Source organism: Tupaia chinensis, unplaced genomic scaffold (assembly GCF_000334495.1).
Source record: "Tupaia chinensis unplaced genomic scaffold, TupChi_1.0 Scaffold000234_1, whole genome shotgun sequence".
In the NCBI taxonomy this organism is placed as follows: Eukaryota; Metazoa; Chordata; class Mammalia; order Scandentia; family Tupaiidae; genus Tupaia; species Tupaia belangeri.
In genome coordinates, this window is record NW_006159712.1 from 609,654 (window position 1) to 624,410 (window position 14,757).

General features: G+C 53.5%; 2 protein-coding genes across 2 annotated transcripts in view; both read right to left on the minus strand.

Moving 5' to 3' along the window:
• The window catches only part of TLX3 (T cell leukemia homeobox 3), a 2,065-nt gene extending 1,536 nt beyond the window's left edge, over positions 1-529 (minus strand). Inside the window, exon 1 of the mRNA XM_006148351.2 lies at positions 109-529. Within this exon, the coding sequence (XP_006148413.1) occupies positions 109-529 (421 nt within the window). The remainder of the gene's footprint in view (positions 1-108) is intronic.
• Positions 530-10,945: 10,416 nt separating this feature from the next.
• The window catches only part of RANBP17 (RAN binding protein 17), a 312,972-nt gene continuing 309,160 nt past the window's right edge, over positions 10,946-14,757 (minus strand). Inside the window, exon 28 of the mRNA XM_006148371.2 lies at positions 10,946-11,374. Within this exon, the coding sequence (XP_006148433.1) occupies positions 11,278-11,374 (97 nt within the window). The 3' untranslated portion in view covers positions 10,946-11,277. The remainder of the gene's footprint in view (positions 11,375-14,757) is intronic.

A 14,757-nucleotide genomic window follows, 5' to 3' on the forward strand; every position in this document is an offset into this window, starting at 1 on the left:
CGCCGCGCTTGAGCCTCTGGAATCGTTTTCGCGAGTGCAGCGCGTAGGGCGCGGCGCCTCTGGCCCTGGAGAGCCGAGGCCTGGAGCCTGTTGGCCGACCCTGCTCACCTGTGAAGCGGTCTTTCACGAAGCGGCGGCTGCTCCCCATCCAGGGGAAATTGAGGCCGCCCAGGCTGGAGACCGTGGGCACCGAGGGCATAGCGGGCAGCGCGCTGGGCAGAGGCGGCGGCACGGCCCCGGGGAGCGGCCTGTGCGCAGGCACCCGGATCACTCCGGCGGGTGCTAGGCTCAGGTTGACACTGTAAGATCCGGCGTCCTCGAACGGGGCGCCGAGACCGGCAAAGGAGGCGGGCAGAGACGGGTATGTGGCGCCCGGGCGGCCCCCGGGGGGCCCTCCCAGGTAGCTGGCGCCGTCGGGGCCCCGCGGGGCGGGTGCGCTGTCCTGGTCCGGGCTGTTGAGGATCTGGTCGATGCCGAAACTGATGGGCTCGTGCGGGTGCGGGGTCTGCGCGCTGGCGGGCGCCTCCATCCTGGGCGGGCGGAAGGGCTGGGCTGGGCTGGGCGGGGAGGCGGCTGGGTCCCCGTTACGGCGCGGCCATGGAGCGCCCGGCGCCTCTCGTCGCACTGAAACTTTGCCAAGAGTGCGCGGGCCCGACAGGCTCTGTGTCATCTTTCTTGAACCGAACCTGGAGTTTCCGCTGCTAATTCCTCTCCCGCCGCAGCCATTGGCTGCGATCAACAAGCCTCTCTCCTCTCATTGGCTCCTGGCTTTCAATAAAGGCCTAATTCATGGAAATAGGAGCTTAGGGACTGTTCCAAGGTGACATCATTTTAACAAACGAACAATAGGTCAAATTTATTAGCCGGGATAATGGGCGGCGGATATTAGCGCCCGAACCGCAGTCTCCCAAACCCGAAATCTAACGAAGCTGCAATTAGCAGACGCTCCCCGCTCCTCCCAGCCCGGCCGCTTCCTGGCCGCCGCGCGGGGCGGGGAGGGCGCTCTGCTTGAGAAATTATCGTTTGCTGAGGGGGTTTTCGTTTTCTTCCAAAAAATTTTTTTTTCATCTGAGCAAAAATCAAACCAAATGAATCCTTTCCGTTACACTGGAATTGCAATCCCGGAACGACACTGCGGAGTCCGCGGAAGCCTCTGGACACTCTACCTCCGCGGGAGCAACGAAAGGGGCGCACCCTGGAGCGCAACCTTCGCGCTCGCTGCGCGCAGGGTGAAGGGAGCACCGTAGCGTGTTCCGCGCTCCCAAGGACACCGACCCGCGTGGGGAGAATTCGCCTCCGCCTGGGCTTCGGCCGCGGCGTCGCGGCCAATTTGGAGACGCTCCCTGGCTCCGGCCTGGCGGACCGAGGCGTGACTCGCAGGTGCCCACGCGTGCCAGGACTGGTTGGGCTAGGGGTCCAGGGTCGCCTGGTGGGGAGCGGGTATCTGGCCCCTCAAATTTCGTTGTAACTTGGATTGTGGACGCGCGTGGGGACCAGCCTGTCGCTTGGCAGGTCTAGGGACCTCGGGGTCTTCAGTGGCAAGGACGAGGGCCGTTTCTGTGTAGAAATAGCGGGATTTCCTTGGGAACCGCGAGCAGCGAGCCCCTCCCAGCTACAGTCCTGTCCGGGCGCTGGGACCATTCCGGCTCTGCTCGCGTCCCTGGAGGGAGTCCACTCCCGCCCAAGGGCTCTGTGGACCGGTCGCAGGCGGAGCAATCACTTCCCACCCCAGCCTGCGGAGACACACAGCATCGTCCCCCACCCCCCGTTAATTTAAAAACCGTTAGGTGCAAACTCTGAGCGCTGCACCCCAGCCGGCTTCTTCCCGTGCTTTCTGTGTGGCGGGCAGTGGTGAGAGCTCGGATGTGCTGTTAGCCAGGAGCGAGTTCTCGTTCGGGTCGGGCCCTCCCTGACTGAGTGACCTTGAGCAAATGACTCCCATTTTTAGGTTTTGGTTTTCTTGTTTGTAAAATGGGAAATAACGCGTGCACTGCGGGACGGCGGAGCGGAAAGGATATGCTGAGCTGAGCGCGCGCAGGGCAGAGGGCCTGGCGCACAGCAGGCGCTGGGCCGCTCGCTCCCAGACCCACTCCCCGCTGATTGGTGATGGATTATGGCCTCGATTCTTGTTTATTTTGTTTGTCGTTTTATTCTATTTGCAGAGGAGGCTCAGTATCTCCGAGATACTGAGAATGTCCCTCCGTGGGGTCGGAGTCAGAGGGCAGACTGGCAGGAGCCGGCAGGGCAGGTCTTTTCCTCTCTGCTCTCAAGCGGAGTGCTCGCATTTGCAAGGTCTCTAGGCTTGGGTCTGAGGTTAGGTCACTGCTGCTGTGTTACCTTGGGGGAGTCGCTGGCCCTCACTGAACCTGTGTGTGGGGTGAGGCCCAGGGCAGTGAAGGGTGAGGGGTGCAGGATGCCTGGAATGGCCTGGCCCTCCCCTCCTCCCTCTGGAGACCAAGGCCCCAGGGGTGGAGTGGTGCCATTGCTGTGGCCCTGGGGACCCCTTCTTCTAATTCTGCCTCTGTCACAGCTGCCTGGGGCTGCGGTCCCTCACTGGCCTTCCCAGAACCTCCTTCTCCTCCTCTGTGAAACAGAAAGGGCAGCAGCTACACGGGTGGCTTTGAGAAGTAACCGAGGTGGCATCTGGAAGGGCCTGTGAGAAGCCCCGTGTATAGTAACTTCCCACAGGAGCAAAGCCACTGTCCTTGAGAACTGAGTGTCTGCAGGTGGGTGGGCCCTTATGTTCCCAACGACAACCCTGAGAAGCAAGGCTGTTATTGACCAGAATTTTTGGCTGATGAGGGAACTGAGGCCCAGTCCAAGTGACTCAGAGCCCCCATGTGGGCTGGAGTTGCCGCCTCACCAGCTCCACTCCCCTTCTGGTTTCCAGAGCCCTAGGTTCCAGACCTGTCTCACCTCTTCCAGTTGCTGTTAAACTGGGATAACAGGGCCCACCGCACAGGTGTGTGGCACGCGACAAAGGGGTGAGTGTAGCCAGCTTTGGTCCCAGGGCTCCTTTAGCAGCCTTGGACTGGGTTTGCCTCCCGGAGCCTCTGGTACCTCCTTTGCTCTAGTAGAAAGCAGTGCAGACCTGGTGGGGGAAGCAAGCCTGCGGTGAATGCGCCCCGTGCCCAGCACAGGCTCCTTCCTCCCCCTCAGTGCCTGGGTCCCCACCTCTGGGGTCCCCCATGGACCTCCTTTTATGCTGTCCAGATAGAAGAGAGCTGCTAGTGGTGCAGGGAGGGGCACAGCCTGGGGCAGTGGTTCTCAAAGTGTGTTCCCTGCCCAGCAGCAGACCACCAGGGAGTCTGTTAGAAATGCAGGTCCCGGGCCCTAGCCCAGGCCTGCCAGTGCTGAGCAGCTGTGCGACCCTCCCTCCAGTGATTCTGATGCATTCTGGGGGCTGGAGCCAGTGTCCAGAATATTGTCATTTTTGTCCAAGTTTCAGATTTATTGTTCCAACCCGGTGGGAGAGTCTCCCCTCCTCGGAAATGCTCCTGTCACCCCAGCCCAGTACTTCCTGCTTTTCACTCGCAGACGTACCATGGCGCTTCCATGGATCATCCCCGCCAAAGCTTTGCCTGGCACTTCGGTCTTTAAAAAGATGCCTTTAATTATCCTGCTTTATGTCGTATCTTCCATGGATGTCTTGGTTTTTATGAACTTCTTTGCTGAGATGAAAATTCAGTTCATTCTGTCAATTTTCCTTTTTTTTTTTTTTGATAGACGCATTCAGGGCCATGTAATTTCCTCTGAGCGCTGTTTTGGCTAAACTCAGCTTCGTGGGTAGTGTTCCTGAGGTGGTGGCTTTTTGCTGCCCCTTCTCACCTGCTATCAACTGAACAAGACACACACACACACACACACACACACACACACACACACTGAGGGGGAGAGAGATTAGGAAACTCCAATTCTAAGAACTGTGACGTGAGGTCAGGACTCCTGGGGGTACAAGACTTCCAGGATGCTCCACAACCCCCACTGCCCCCTGGAAAAGTGGGGGAGCAGGCAGGAGCTGGCAGAGGCTGGGAGTCCTCTGTGAGCGGGTGGGGCGCCCATGGCAGGAAGCTGCACTCTCCACCTGCTCCGTGTGCCTGGAGGCCCAGGTTCCTGCAGGCTCACTCCGCCACTGACTTCTGCGTGACCCGGGACTCAATTTCCCTGTCTGTGAAATGGGGTGAAGCTAAATCAGAGCTTGTGTATGTATTTGGGTCTGGTCTGCTTCCGTAGAGAAAGACTCAAGCACGTAATTTGGGGCAACCCCACATCACCATTCTCCATTCTCATGCTCTAGTTAGGAGTCTGTGGGGGCCTTCGAGTTCTGATGGAAGGCTGTGAAGACATCTGCCCAGATATTTACTAAGCTCCTACCCAGGTTTCTTGGACCACATCCCAACTCTGTGGCTCAGTTCCCCATCCGAGAGGGGGAACTATGGTTTGTACTCTTCCCCGCTGCCTCCTCCCCCCCCCACACACACACGGAGGACTTGGAGAAGAACTTTCCCCAGGAGGTGGGAAAGGGCCAGGACTCCACTACCAGGTGGAAGGCAAAGGCCACCAAGGCTGGGTGCTGTTTGAGACCCTCCTGCAGGCCATGAGGCTTGGAGGCCAGTTAGCTTAGGGGAGTGAAGTCCCTTGTCAAGGGCACACAGCTGGGAAGGGCAGGAGCTGAGATTTGAACCTAGGACTGCCTAGCTTTGTAGTCTTTCTCCTTTACCTCATATCCTTTGGGAACAAGGAGTAGAGTCTAATTGCAGGGCTGAGTGGGGAGGGGACCCAAGGGAAGCTGTGGGTAAAGGAACCCAGGAGGGGCGAGGCCAGTCAAGGTGGGCTCACTTCTGCCTTCCTGCTGGCCTGGGGCAGGATAGGGTTGGTGGCATTTGATTTGAGGTCCTGCATGGACCCAGGGCCTGGCTCCCTAGAAGAGCGGACTCGAGGTAGTGGCACTAGCCTGGCCCAGCTGACAGGGGCGGCTGAGATGATGGCTGCCACAGGCCGAGACCACTTGGGAGGTCCAGGTTCAACTTCTGGTCCACGCTGAGGGCTGGGGACAGTGGCGTGTGCCTGTAATCCCTAGTTTGGGAGGATTGCCAGCTGGGGGCTGGCCTGGGCAACACGGTGAGACCTGTTTAAATTTAAAAACCAGGCATGGTAGCATGCATCTGTGCAACCTTGAGACCCCATCTTACAAAGAGTTTGTGGATCCCACATGGCTGACTGCACCATTTAAGTCCCTGACCCAGTGGCTTGAAAAACACTGGGCACATGTGTATGCCCGAATCCCCAGAAGAGAATGGAGAAAGGATTGTGGCAAGGCCATCCCCCCGGGGGTGCTTTCTAACTCTCTCTCTCTCTTTCTCTCTCTCTTTCCTGTGAGTGCATGCACCCTATGGCAAATTTTAAAAAAGTGTGGTTCTCACCTGAATAGCACATAGAAAGGAGTGGTGAGGAGACAAGGGCCAAGGGGTCAGAATTAGGACCCCCACCCCACCATGGCTGGTGCTTTCACACCCTTTAAGACCCAGTCCAGCCATCATCTCTGCCCTGGAAAGCAGCACCGCCCCAACCCCAAGTCTTTTTTTCTCCCCTTAAATTGCCAGAGGGTCCATGAGCTTGCCAGAGAGAGACAGAGGGAGAGGAAGCAAGCCCCTCTTTCCCAGACTTGGCCTGCACACGCATGCTCCCGGCCATGCTTTTCAGCCACCGGGGCTGGGGTTTGAACCGCACAGCCATGTGAGGTCTGACTCCCTTAACCACCAGGTCAGAGCAGCTCTCCCACGTCATCTCTGCTGCTGCTTTCCACCCGACAGGCCTGGCCCTTGGAACCGCCCAGCGGTTTATCCCGCTCGCTGTCCCGTTCACAGATTTGTCTGTGGGAGGTGAACAAGTGAGCGGCTTCCAGGATCCTGGAGGGTCAGCCCCAGGCCCTGGCCCTGAGAGGGCCCAGCTTGGCGGGGAGGCTGGCGGCAGTGGGAGAAAGCTGGCCACAGGGTGGGGCTGGAGCAGGGGGTTAGCCGGCAGGGCAGGGGTGGGGTGGGAGGTGGGGGACACCAGGGCAGTGTACAGAGAGCAGCAAGCTCAGGCTGGGGGGCAGGCAGATACGTGGCCCCTACACTTGGCCGCCTTCCCTGCCACCCCGACCCACCTCATGCCCTGTCTCCTCCCCATCCACTTCCCCCACCCGCTCTCCGACCTGCTCCCTGCCTGCCTGACTTCACTACTAAACTTGACTTCGTTTCAACACTTCTGTTGGGCAAATCACATTAAGATAGATGTTGCAGGTACCCTTTATGGTTTATTTATCGTGATACTGTTTGTATCTCACACTTATAAATAACTTATGTTATAGCTTTTGTTTGTGGAAATGTAACTTACATATTTTATTACGCTTTCTGTAAACCTCAAAAAGAATCTTGTCAAGGAAGCGCTCTTATCAGCAATCCAAACTATGGGACGTAAAAACCGACACTAACATTATTTTTTAATATGCCAAGGAGGCAGGTTACTCTTGCTGTAGTTTGAAAGGTTTGCTGTCATCGTAAACTTGCACCTCAATAAAACATTAAGAAGTCTCAAGAATGATTTTATAAAGTTCAGGGGGGAGGGCGGATCGGTGGCGGAACCCACAGACACAATACTCCCCGGGGCCCAGTACCGGGCCTGCCATCTTCGGGGAGCGCCTAACCCCATCTGGGGGCCCCCAGGGGCTCCTGGCTCACTCTTCCACCCAGGTGTTGCCAAGTCCCGTGGGAAGTACCTAGCCCCTGGGGATTACAGCAGAAAGGAAATGTGAGTTTTGGAGTCAGGCAGACCTTTGAATCCCGGCTGTCTGCCTTCTAACTATGTGGCCTTGGGTCAGTCTTTTCATTTCAGTTTTCTCATCTCTAAAATGGGGGTAATAATATTTGACATTTTCACTGGGAAGCATTAAATGAGTAATTTGCAACACTTAGGAAGTAGTCAATACATGACAGCAGTTTTAATTAAAACATAATTTATTATATTTTTAAAAATTTGATCAAAGAGAAACAGAAAGAGAGAAAGCGAGAGGGAGAGGAGAGCAAGAGAAGGAAAGTGAGAAAGCAAGCCCCCAGGTCCAGGATCCGAATTGCAGTCGGCCATGTAGGAGTCTAGTGCCTTAACTGCCATGCCACCTGCTGGCCCCCATTGTAAATATTTTATGCTTGTCTTGAAACTTTGACATTCTGCCTTTCTACTCTCCTGCCCTTAGGTACTCCTTTCCTTCCTCACCACAGAGCCGAGCTCTCCCAAATGCTGCATCCCCAAACCTGCCGAACTGGCCCCCATCTCGTAGATATGGGTCCCACACGCCCCGATCTTTCAACCTCCCCAGTACCTCCCACCAACCCTGTCCTGTTGCTCCGCCCTAAGCTCAGCTCTCTTCTGGAGTGAGCTAATGTGGCAGCTGATCTTGGCTAGCAGCCGGACCAGGTTCACATCTGGAAAGAGCCCCGACGGTACTTCTGGGTTGTCAGGGTCAGCAGGGTGTCCCGAGGCCCCAGTGCTTCTCTGGGCTGTTGAGATCATTGCGCTTGCTCCTTTGTCCCCTCCTAGAGAAACCTGATGGGACAGCACGGGAAAGCAGCGTGTCTGGAACACAGTCGGTTCCTCCTCGCAGTCAGGGTCTGAGCGCAGTGTGAGGTCGAGACACCCTCAGGCTGCTTCTTACTTGAGCAGCAGTTGATATAGCTGGCTGGGGCCCCACACTGCAGGAGCCATCCAGGGTCTGAGACTCCCAGGGGAAGGGCAGGGCGAGGTGCAGACCCCTGCAGCCCCCCCACTCCGGCATACGCTGCGAGGTGGCGGCACCTGTTTCCCATTGCCGAGCGTGCGTCACTGGGATCTGCTCAGGCCCTGCACCGGCCCGAGCTGACCCTCGTGTAGCTGCACAGGCTTGGCAGTGTCCCTGTATGCTTGCTTTCTCCTCAGGATAGAATGTCCCCACAAGGGGGTTCCGAGTCTCTTCCCACTGTCCCTCACCAGGTGGCTCCAGTGGGCTCTGTGGGGAGGGGACACCATTCCAAATCAGGTTTCCAAGCCCCGTGGGATGGTGCAGTGAGTGACCCTTACATGTCCTGCACCTTCGTTCACTCTGCCTCCCTTCAGGAAGGGCTTGGAATGGAACTTGGCCCTTTTGGGAAACTCAGGACTCCTTTCAGTGTCAGGGCCCAAACGCAAGCTCTCTAGCAAAGGCCTGTAAGACAGAGCAGGCGACAGCTGCAAGCTTGGCTCCTCAAGGTCCCTGCCATGGTGGATGGACCATGACGGACTTCCAGTAGAGAACACAGCGACAGTGCCCACCACGAGGTGCTGCAGAGCGCTCCCTCTGGCTCTTCTCTGATGAAGCAGAGGCCACGTTGGGAGCTGCCCACTCTGCCAGGAAGCAAGGCCGCAGCCCATGAAAAACCGCCTCCCAGTTTCCCTGGCTCCTGCCCATGTCAGGCGTGCGATGACCCTGGCTCCGGCCAACAGCCCTGGCTGGAGCCTGTGAGACCCCAAGGCAGCTACAGCTCCCTGACTCGCAGCAGCTGTGAAATCACAAAAGCTGTTTCAAGCTGCTGTTTTGGGGAAACGTGCTATGTAACAATAGAGCTCTGAGAAAAGGATGGAAGTGGGCCTGACAGTAACTGGCTTCCACTCGCCATTCTGAAATACGGGTCTTCCCTGGAGGAGGCCAGGAATTCTTTTGCAGCGAGACAGAGCTGGGTCCGGTGCTGCCTGAGTGACCTGCGTAAGCCATCGCCCACACCTGGGCCTCAGTGTCCTCATCCGCAAAGTGGGAAGAGTGCCGCCTGCCTTCATAGGGCGCTGAAGGGTAAGGGGACAACGGGTGTACAGGGCCTGGCGGTGCTCCGGGAATGTTTGCCCAGTCCTCTCTCCAGCTTCGGCCGCTGCCTCGCAGTGTGCTCCGTGAGCCCGGCACCACCAGCAGGCCCTGCTGATGCCCTGCTCAGGTGTGCCCGCTCTCAGAGCAGCTCTCCAAGGCTGGAAGCCTTCCCCTGCTGGCCGTTGTAAAACCTCCAGGTGACCTTGGGTAGCGAGGCAAAGAGAGGCGACTGACTGCATGCTGTCATTTTCTTGTGAGCATTTTAGTCCAAGTAATTCGGCGCTTGGAGACCCTGTGCATCATAAAGAAAACAGTCCAGAATGCGGCAGGCCTTTCTTGATACAGTTCTGTGGGATGAGTGTGCAGTTAAAGGCCCCCCCGAGAAACAGATTCTTGTCAAATTTCTCTGAATAGCTGATGTTTTACAGAGTTCAACATTTGCCTTCTCAGGGAAAATTGTATTTTGCATCTCTATGAAATATAGTAAAAGACCAAGACTTATTTATCCACTACCTACTAGAAAGTCCCTAATTTTCCTCATACACGAAAGACCAACATGAAACGTGGCTGACTCCGCTTTCACAGGACGAGTCTGTTGCAGAACCTCGACTATCCCGGGAACGTTAGTCTGAGGAGTGACGTTATGATACCCACGGATTTACTTCCTGTTCAACAGTGAGGCTGGTCTTTCGTGTCATAGCAGAGGTAAAGGGTACAGTATTTCCTGTACGCCTGGACATGAAGACAGAGCAGTGAGACAGAAATGATTCGACAGGGGCAAGCTCAAATTAACAGCCTCGCGGCAGCACACCATACACCGTGGGGGCCTCTTCGTGTTCCGGGTCTGGCCGGGTCACAGTCCCACAGTACAGGAGTTCTTGTGAACTGTTCCTCCTACTTCAACTCCAGAAACCAGAACGTTAGCACCTACAGCTGTTTTGGGTGGCCTAAGAAGACACAGATGCTTCAAATACTACCCTTCCTTCCTTCCTTCCTTCCTTCCTTCCTTCCTTCCTTCCTTTCTTTCTTTCTTTCTTTCTTTCTTTCCTTCTTTCTTTCTTTCTTTCTCTTTCTTTCTTTCTCTCTCTCTCTTTCTTTCTTTCTTTTTTTTTAGCTTGCTATAGGGCGTGTGTGCTTGCTGGAGAGAGACAGAGAAAGGGATAAGGAGAGGGGAAGTGAGGGAACTCCCCCCTCTCCGGGAGGCCACACCACAATCCCTTCTCTTCCATTCCCTCAGAATTTGGGGCACACACACGCGTGAGCCTGACGTGTTTTTCTTTTTTTTTTGGAGAGGTTTTTGCTATAGGGCGCGTGCTCTCGCCAGACAGACAGACAGAGAGACAGAAAGCGAGAAATCACCCCTCAGGGGGGATGGTCACGCCGCAATCCCTTCTCCTCCATTCTCCTCTCCGGCTCCTGGGCATGCATGCACATGCGCCCTGCGTGAGTTTAAGCCACCAGGTCCGGGACTCGAGCCGTGGTCGACTACGTGGGAGTCCAGCAACATAGCCATTACACTAACTGCTGGCCCCAGCCTGGTGTGTTTTTCAAGCCAACAGGTCCAGGAGATGAACTGCTAAGTCGGCTGGGTTAAGGGCTAAGGGATCCAGCCACCTTAACCTCTCTGCCACCTGTTGGCCCAAATATTAGATTTTAATTAGTTACCTTTGGCTTCTTTTAAAAAATGAAAGGGAAGCAGAAGGACTGGGTGCTGGCAGCACCTGGAATGTCTCACGGGCTGCGTGACTGAAGAAACCTCTCTGCAGGCAGTAACTGCACAGCTTAATTCTTCTAGACGAGCCACTTCAGATTCATGCCAGTGAAGAGCAAATGTTGTTTGTAAGTCATTTAATTGTGTTACTGTCTCTCAACTTGATCAGATGCTGCTGCTGCAGAGAGGCCTGTGTGTGGTCCTGGGGATGCTCTGTAGCACTCCCGGGCTCCCCTAAATACCCACAGCCCACAGTGCCTAATGCTGCTTCTCCAGACTCATAAAAAACTACTAATTTCCAGTCCCAGCAGCATTTGTCTCCATCCAGGATCCACGGAGCAGGCTGCATCTCCAACGAACTGACAGCCTCAACTGCAGAGTCATTAACTAGTACACACTTAGGCGCAAACCTGGTTTATTATATTCTTTGGTTAAATATCATTTCTACACCCTTTCAGAGCATTAGGAGAACAAAGATAATGATATCTGATAGAAAGACTGAAAACACATCTTCTGCTTTTTCAGAGCAAAGACTGAATTTACACTGTGCACTATTATAAATTCTTATAATAAGCCAGACTTATAAAAAGGTAGGGTTTTTCTTGTTTGTTTTGAAAAATAGATTCCCCTGGGCTAGTCGACATCACTGTCCTGGGACCCAGAACTCCAAGAGTCTCCTGGCGAAGGCTGCTCGGCACAGGGTCGGGCCGGTGGGTCAGCTCATCATGTCCAGACGGCACAGCTCGGCACTGCTGTCACTGCGGAGGGCCTCGGCCACGTCTCTCCTGAAGACCGAGAGGTTCTGGGTGAACCTGCGGAAAGAGGAGGAAAGAGCAGAGGGCAGGGTTAAGGCTGAGCCAGTATGAACCTCTGGGCACGAAGGCCACTTTGGAGTTCAGGACCTTGGAGAGGGGCCCTCCTGGAGAAAGGCTCTAGGTTGAGACAGAGCCCTTCCTCACGTTCATGGCCATTGTAGTTGAGCACTAGCTCCAACTCCCATTCCTCTTCCCCTACTAGAAAAGAGGGTGACCACCAAGTGCATGCTATTCATTTTGAGAGGTGCATCTTGTGGTTCTACTATTGGGTGGTCAGGAAGGTCATGATGCATTTTGCATAGAAAAACAGAAAAATACGTCATGGCTTTCCTCATATTTAAAATATTTATTTTCTTCAGGTTTTTGCCATAGGGCACATGTGTTTGCTGGAATAAGACAGAGACAGATAGAGAGAAGGTGAGATAGCACCCCCCAGGGGGGGGATGGTTGTGCCGCAAAACCTTCTCCTCTAGTCTTCTCTTGGGATTTTGGGCATGCATGCACACGTACCCGGCAAGTTTCAAGTCACTGGGCCAGGGATTTAAACTGTGGAGTTAGCCATATGGGATCCAGCACCTTAACCACCACACCAACCTGCTGGCCCTTATCTGAAACGATTTTTTAAAAAGAATTATTTTATTCAACTTTATTGTTATTATTTAAAATTTGACTAGAGAGAGAGGGAACGTGAGAAAGCACGCCACCAGGTCTGGGACTCAAGCTGCAGTTCATGACCATGCCTCCTGGGAGCCCCTTTAAAACATTTTTTAAAAGTAAAATTACACGTAGATGGTAAAAAACATAAAGAAAAGAACCAGGGACCAGTAGATGACACATGGTTATTTTGCTGGACTCCCATGTAGTCAACGGTGGGTCAAGTTCCAGATATGGTGGCTTAAAACTCATGGCGGGGGCATGTGTGTGTGTGTGTGCCCAAGATCCCAAGAGGACACTGGAGGAGAAGGGATTGTGGCGTGGCCATCCCCTGGGGAGTGATTTCTTGTTTTCTGTCTCTCTGCCTCTGGTGAGCACATGTGCCTTATAGCAAAAACTTCTCTTAAGAACAAAAAAAGAAGGGGGACCAGCAGTTAGCATAATGGCTATGTTGCTGGACTCCCATATAGTCGACCACAGTCTGAGTCCTGAACCTGGTGGCTTAAACTCATGCTGGATGCGTGTACGTGCATGCCCAAGATCCCGAGAGGAGAAAGGAAGGCATTGCGGCGTGGCCATCCCCCCTGCGGGGGTGATTTCTTGCTTTCTGTCTCTCTGTTTCTGTCTTTCTGGCAAGTGCAAAAAAACCCCCTCAAAAAAAAAAAAAAAAAAAAAAAAAAGACTCACTTAACCATCACCAGTCTTCCCAATGGCATCCTCACTTTACAGATGAGAAAGCTGAATTTAGCAGTTGAAAGAGAGAGGGCACTGGATCAGACTACGTGGGCTCAAATCCTCATTCTCCACTTATTGCCAGGTGACTTAACCTCTTGTCTTGGTGCCTAGTAAGAGCAGCTACCTCGAGGAAGCAGGAGTGAGAACTTATTGAGACAATGCCTGTAAGTGTTCAATTCAGTGCCTGGCACAGCAGGAACCCGGCTGTCTTGCTGTCTTGGCTAGCTGTACTCTCACTAAACTAGGGACTGCCTGACACTATTTCACAGAGCAACTTAGGGACAGTACTCAAAAGACTTCCTCAGGTGAGACCCCCCTGTCCCCGCAGGCACCTAGGGGTCCCATCAAGTCTCTCCTGGCTTTTGAGGTTGCTCATTTCTGCCTGACAGAGGGACATAGAGTTACATGAACGACTAGGGAACATGTGTGCAGAGCCCACCTGACCTGGCCTTGCATTAGGGAAATTCCGTTGGTACCCCCAGGATAACGACGGCTACTGAGTAACTGATGATTTGCATGGGGATGGCACAGCACTGGAACGCTCCCACATTTATTAAAGGATGGTGTGGCCATGTTTTTCCTGAACACATTTTCTTTCCCCATTATCTATCAGTTTATCTCCTGCATTAGAACGTGAGCTCCATGAGGGCTGGAATCTCAAACAGTTGGTTTCCACGGGTACTTCCAATGTCTGCACGCCACAGACTCTGGATCCATGAATGAATCCAGAATGTGAATGAATAAATGGATTCAGGCCTAGCTGATAAATATGGATTCCTCTTATTTAGAGCTCATTCCTGCAATACCAATCTCACTCTCTCTTTTTATTGCCAGAAGGCAAGAGAGAAAGTGAGAGTGAGACCCCTCACGGGCGTGTGGTCGTGCTGCGATTCCCTTTCCTCGGTCTCTCTCTCCCATAAGGACTCTCGGCATGCACACACATGTACCCAGTGTGTTTTTCAAGCTGCTGGGACCAGATTTGAACTGGGGTTGGCCAACCAGCCACTCTTACAGGACAGGAAAGGAAGAAACCAATACTAAATGTGGGTCATATGTCCCAGCTACCATGCTCACTACATCTGTTACTTCAAGGTCACGGTCAGTTCTTATCAGCTCCATTTCACTGGTGAGGACACTGAGGGGCAGAGAACTTAACCCTTTACTGTCACATTATCTGTAAGAGGTGGGAGGACATTTAATTGGGATCTGTCTGACGCCAAAGCCCACACCTTGTTCAAAGGCAAGGAAGACTTTCTTTATCTTCTGTAGTAGATCTGAGCTTTCCGTCTTTTTATTTATTTATTAAACACTGAAACGATGAACATGATAGAGCATGTTCATGTGCACATAAAGTGAAAGGGAGAGAGGAGACACGTGAGCACCCAGGGTCTGGCCGTGCTGTGGCCCCCTGCTCCAGTCTGCTGGCCTGCTGGCCCCAGGCACTTCTGCATGTACCCACCTGCTTCAGCCCACCCAGACCAAGGATCGAGCCCCAGCCACCAATTCCCCTGAGCAGTGCGTTACCTGTGCACCAGGGAGCAGGTCCATTTTTCTTTTTGACCTTTTGATCTTTTCAGTTACAGTTATTTTTCATTCTCTCCTGTTGGAGTATCGATTGCTTACGGCTGCATTTTATTTTATTTACTTTTCTGAATTACTTATTTAATTTCATTTATTGTTATTAAGATAATTATTTTATTTAACTTAATTTATTTTAATTTGATCAGAGAGGGGGAGAGAGGGGGAGAAAGAGAGAGGGTGTTGGAGAGAGAGAGAGGGAGAGAGAGAGAGATAAAGTAAGCTGATAGGTCCAGGACTTGAACCACTGTTGGGCATGTGGGAGTCCAGCACTCTTAACCACCACGGTACCTGGAGGCCCTGATTATTATTATTTTAAAAATTATTATAGAGCACATATGCTGACCAGAGACACAGAGAGGGAAAGGAAAAAAGCAAGCTGCCAGGTCCAGGACTTGAACCATGGTTGGTCG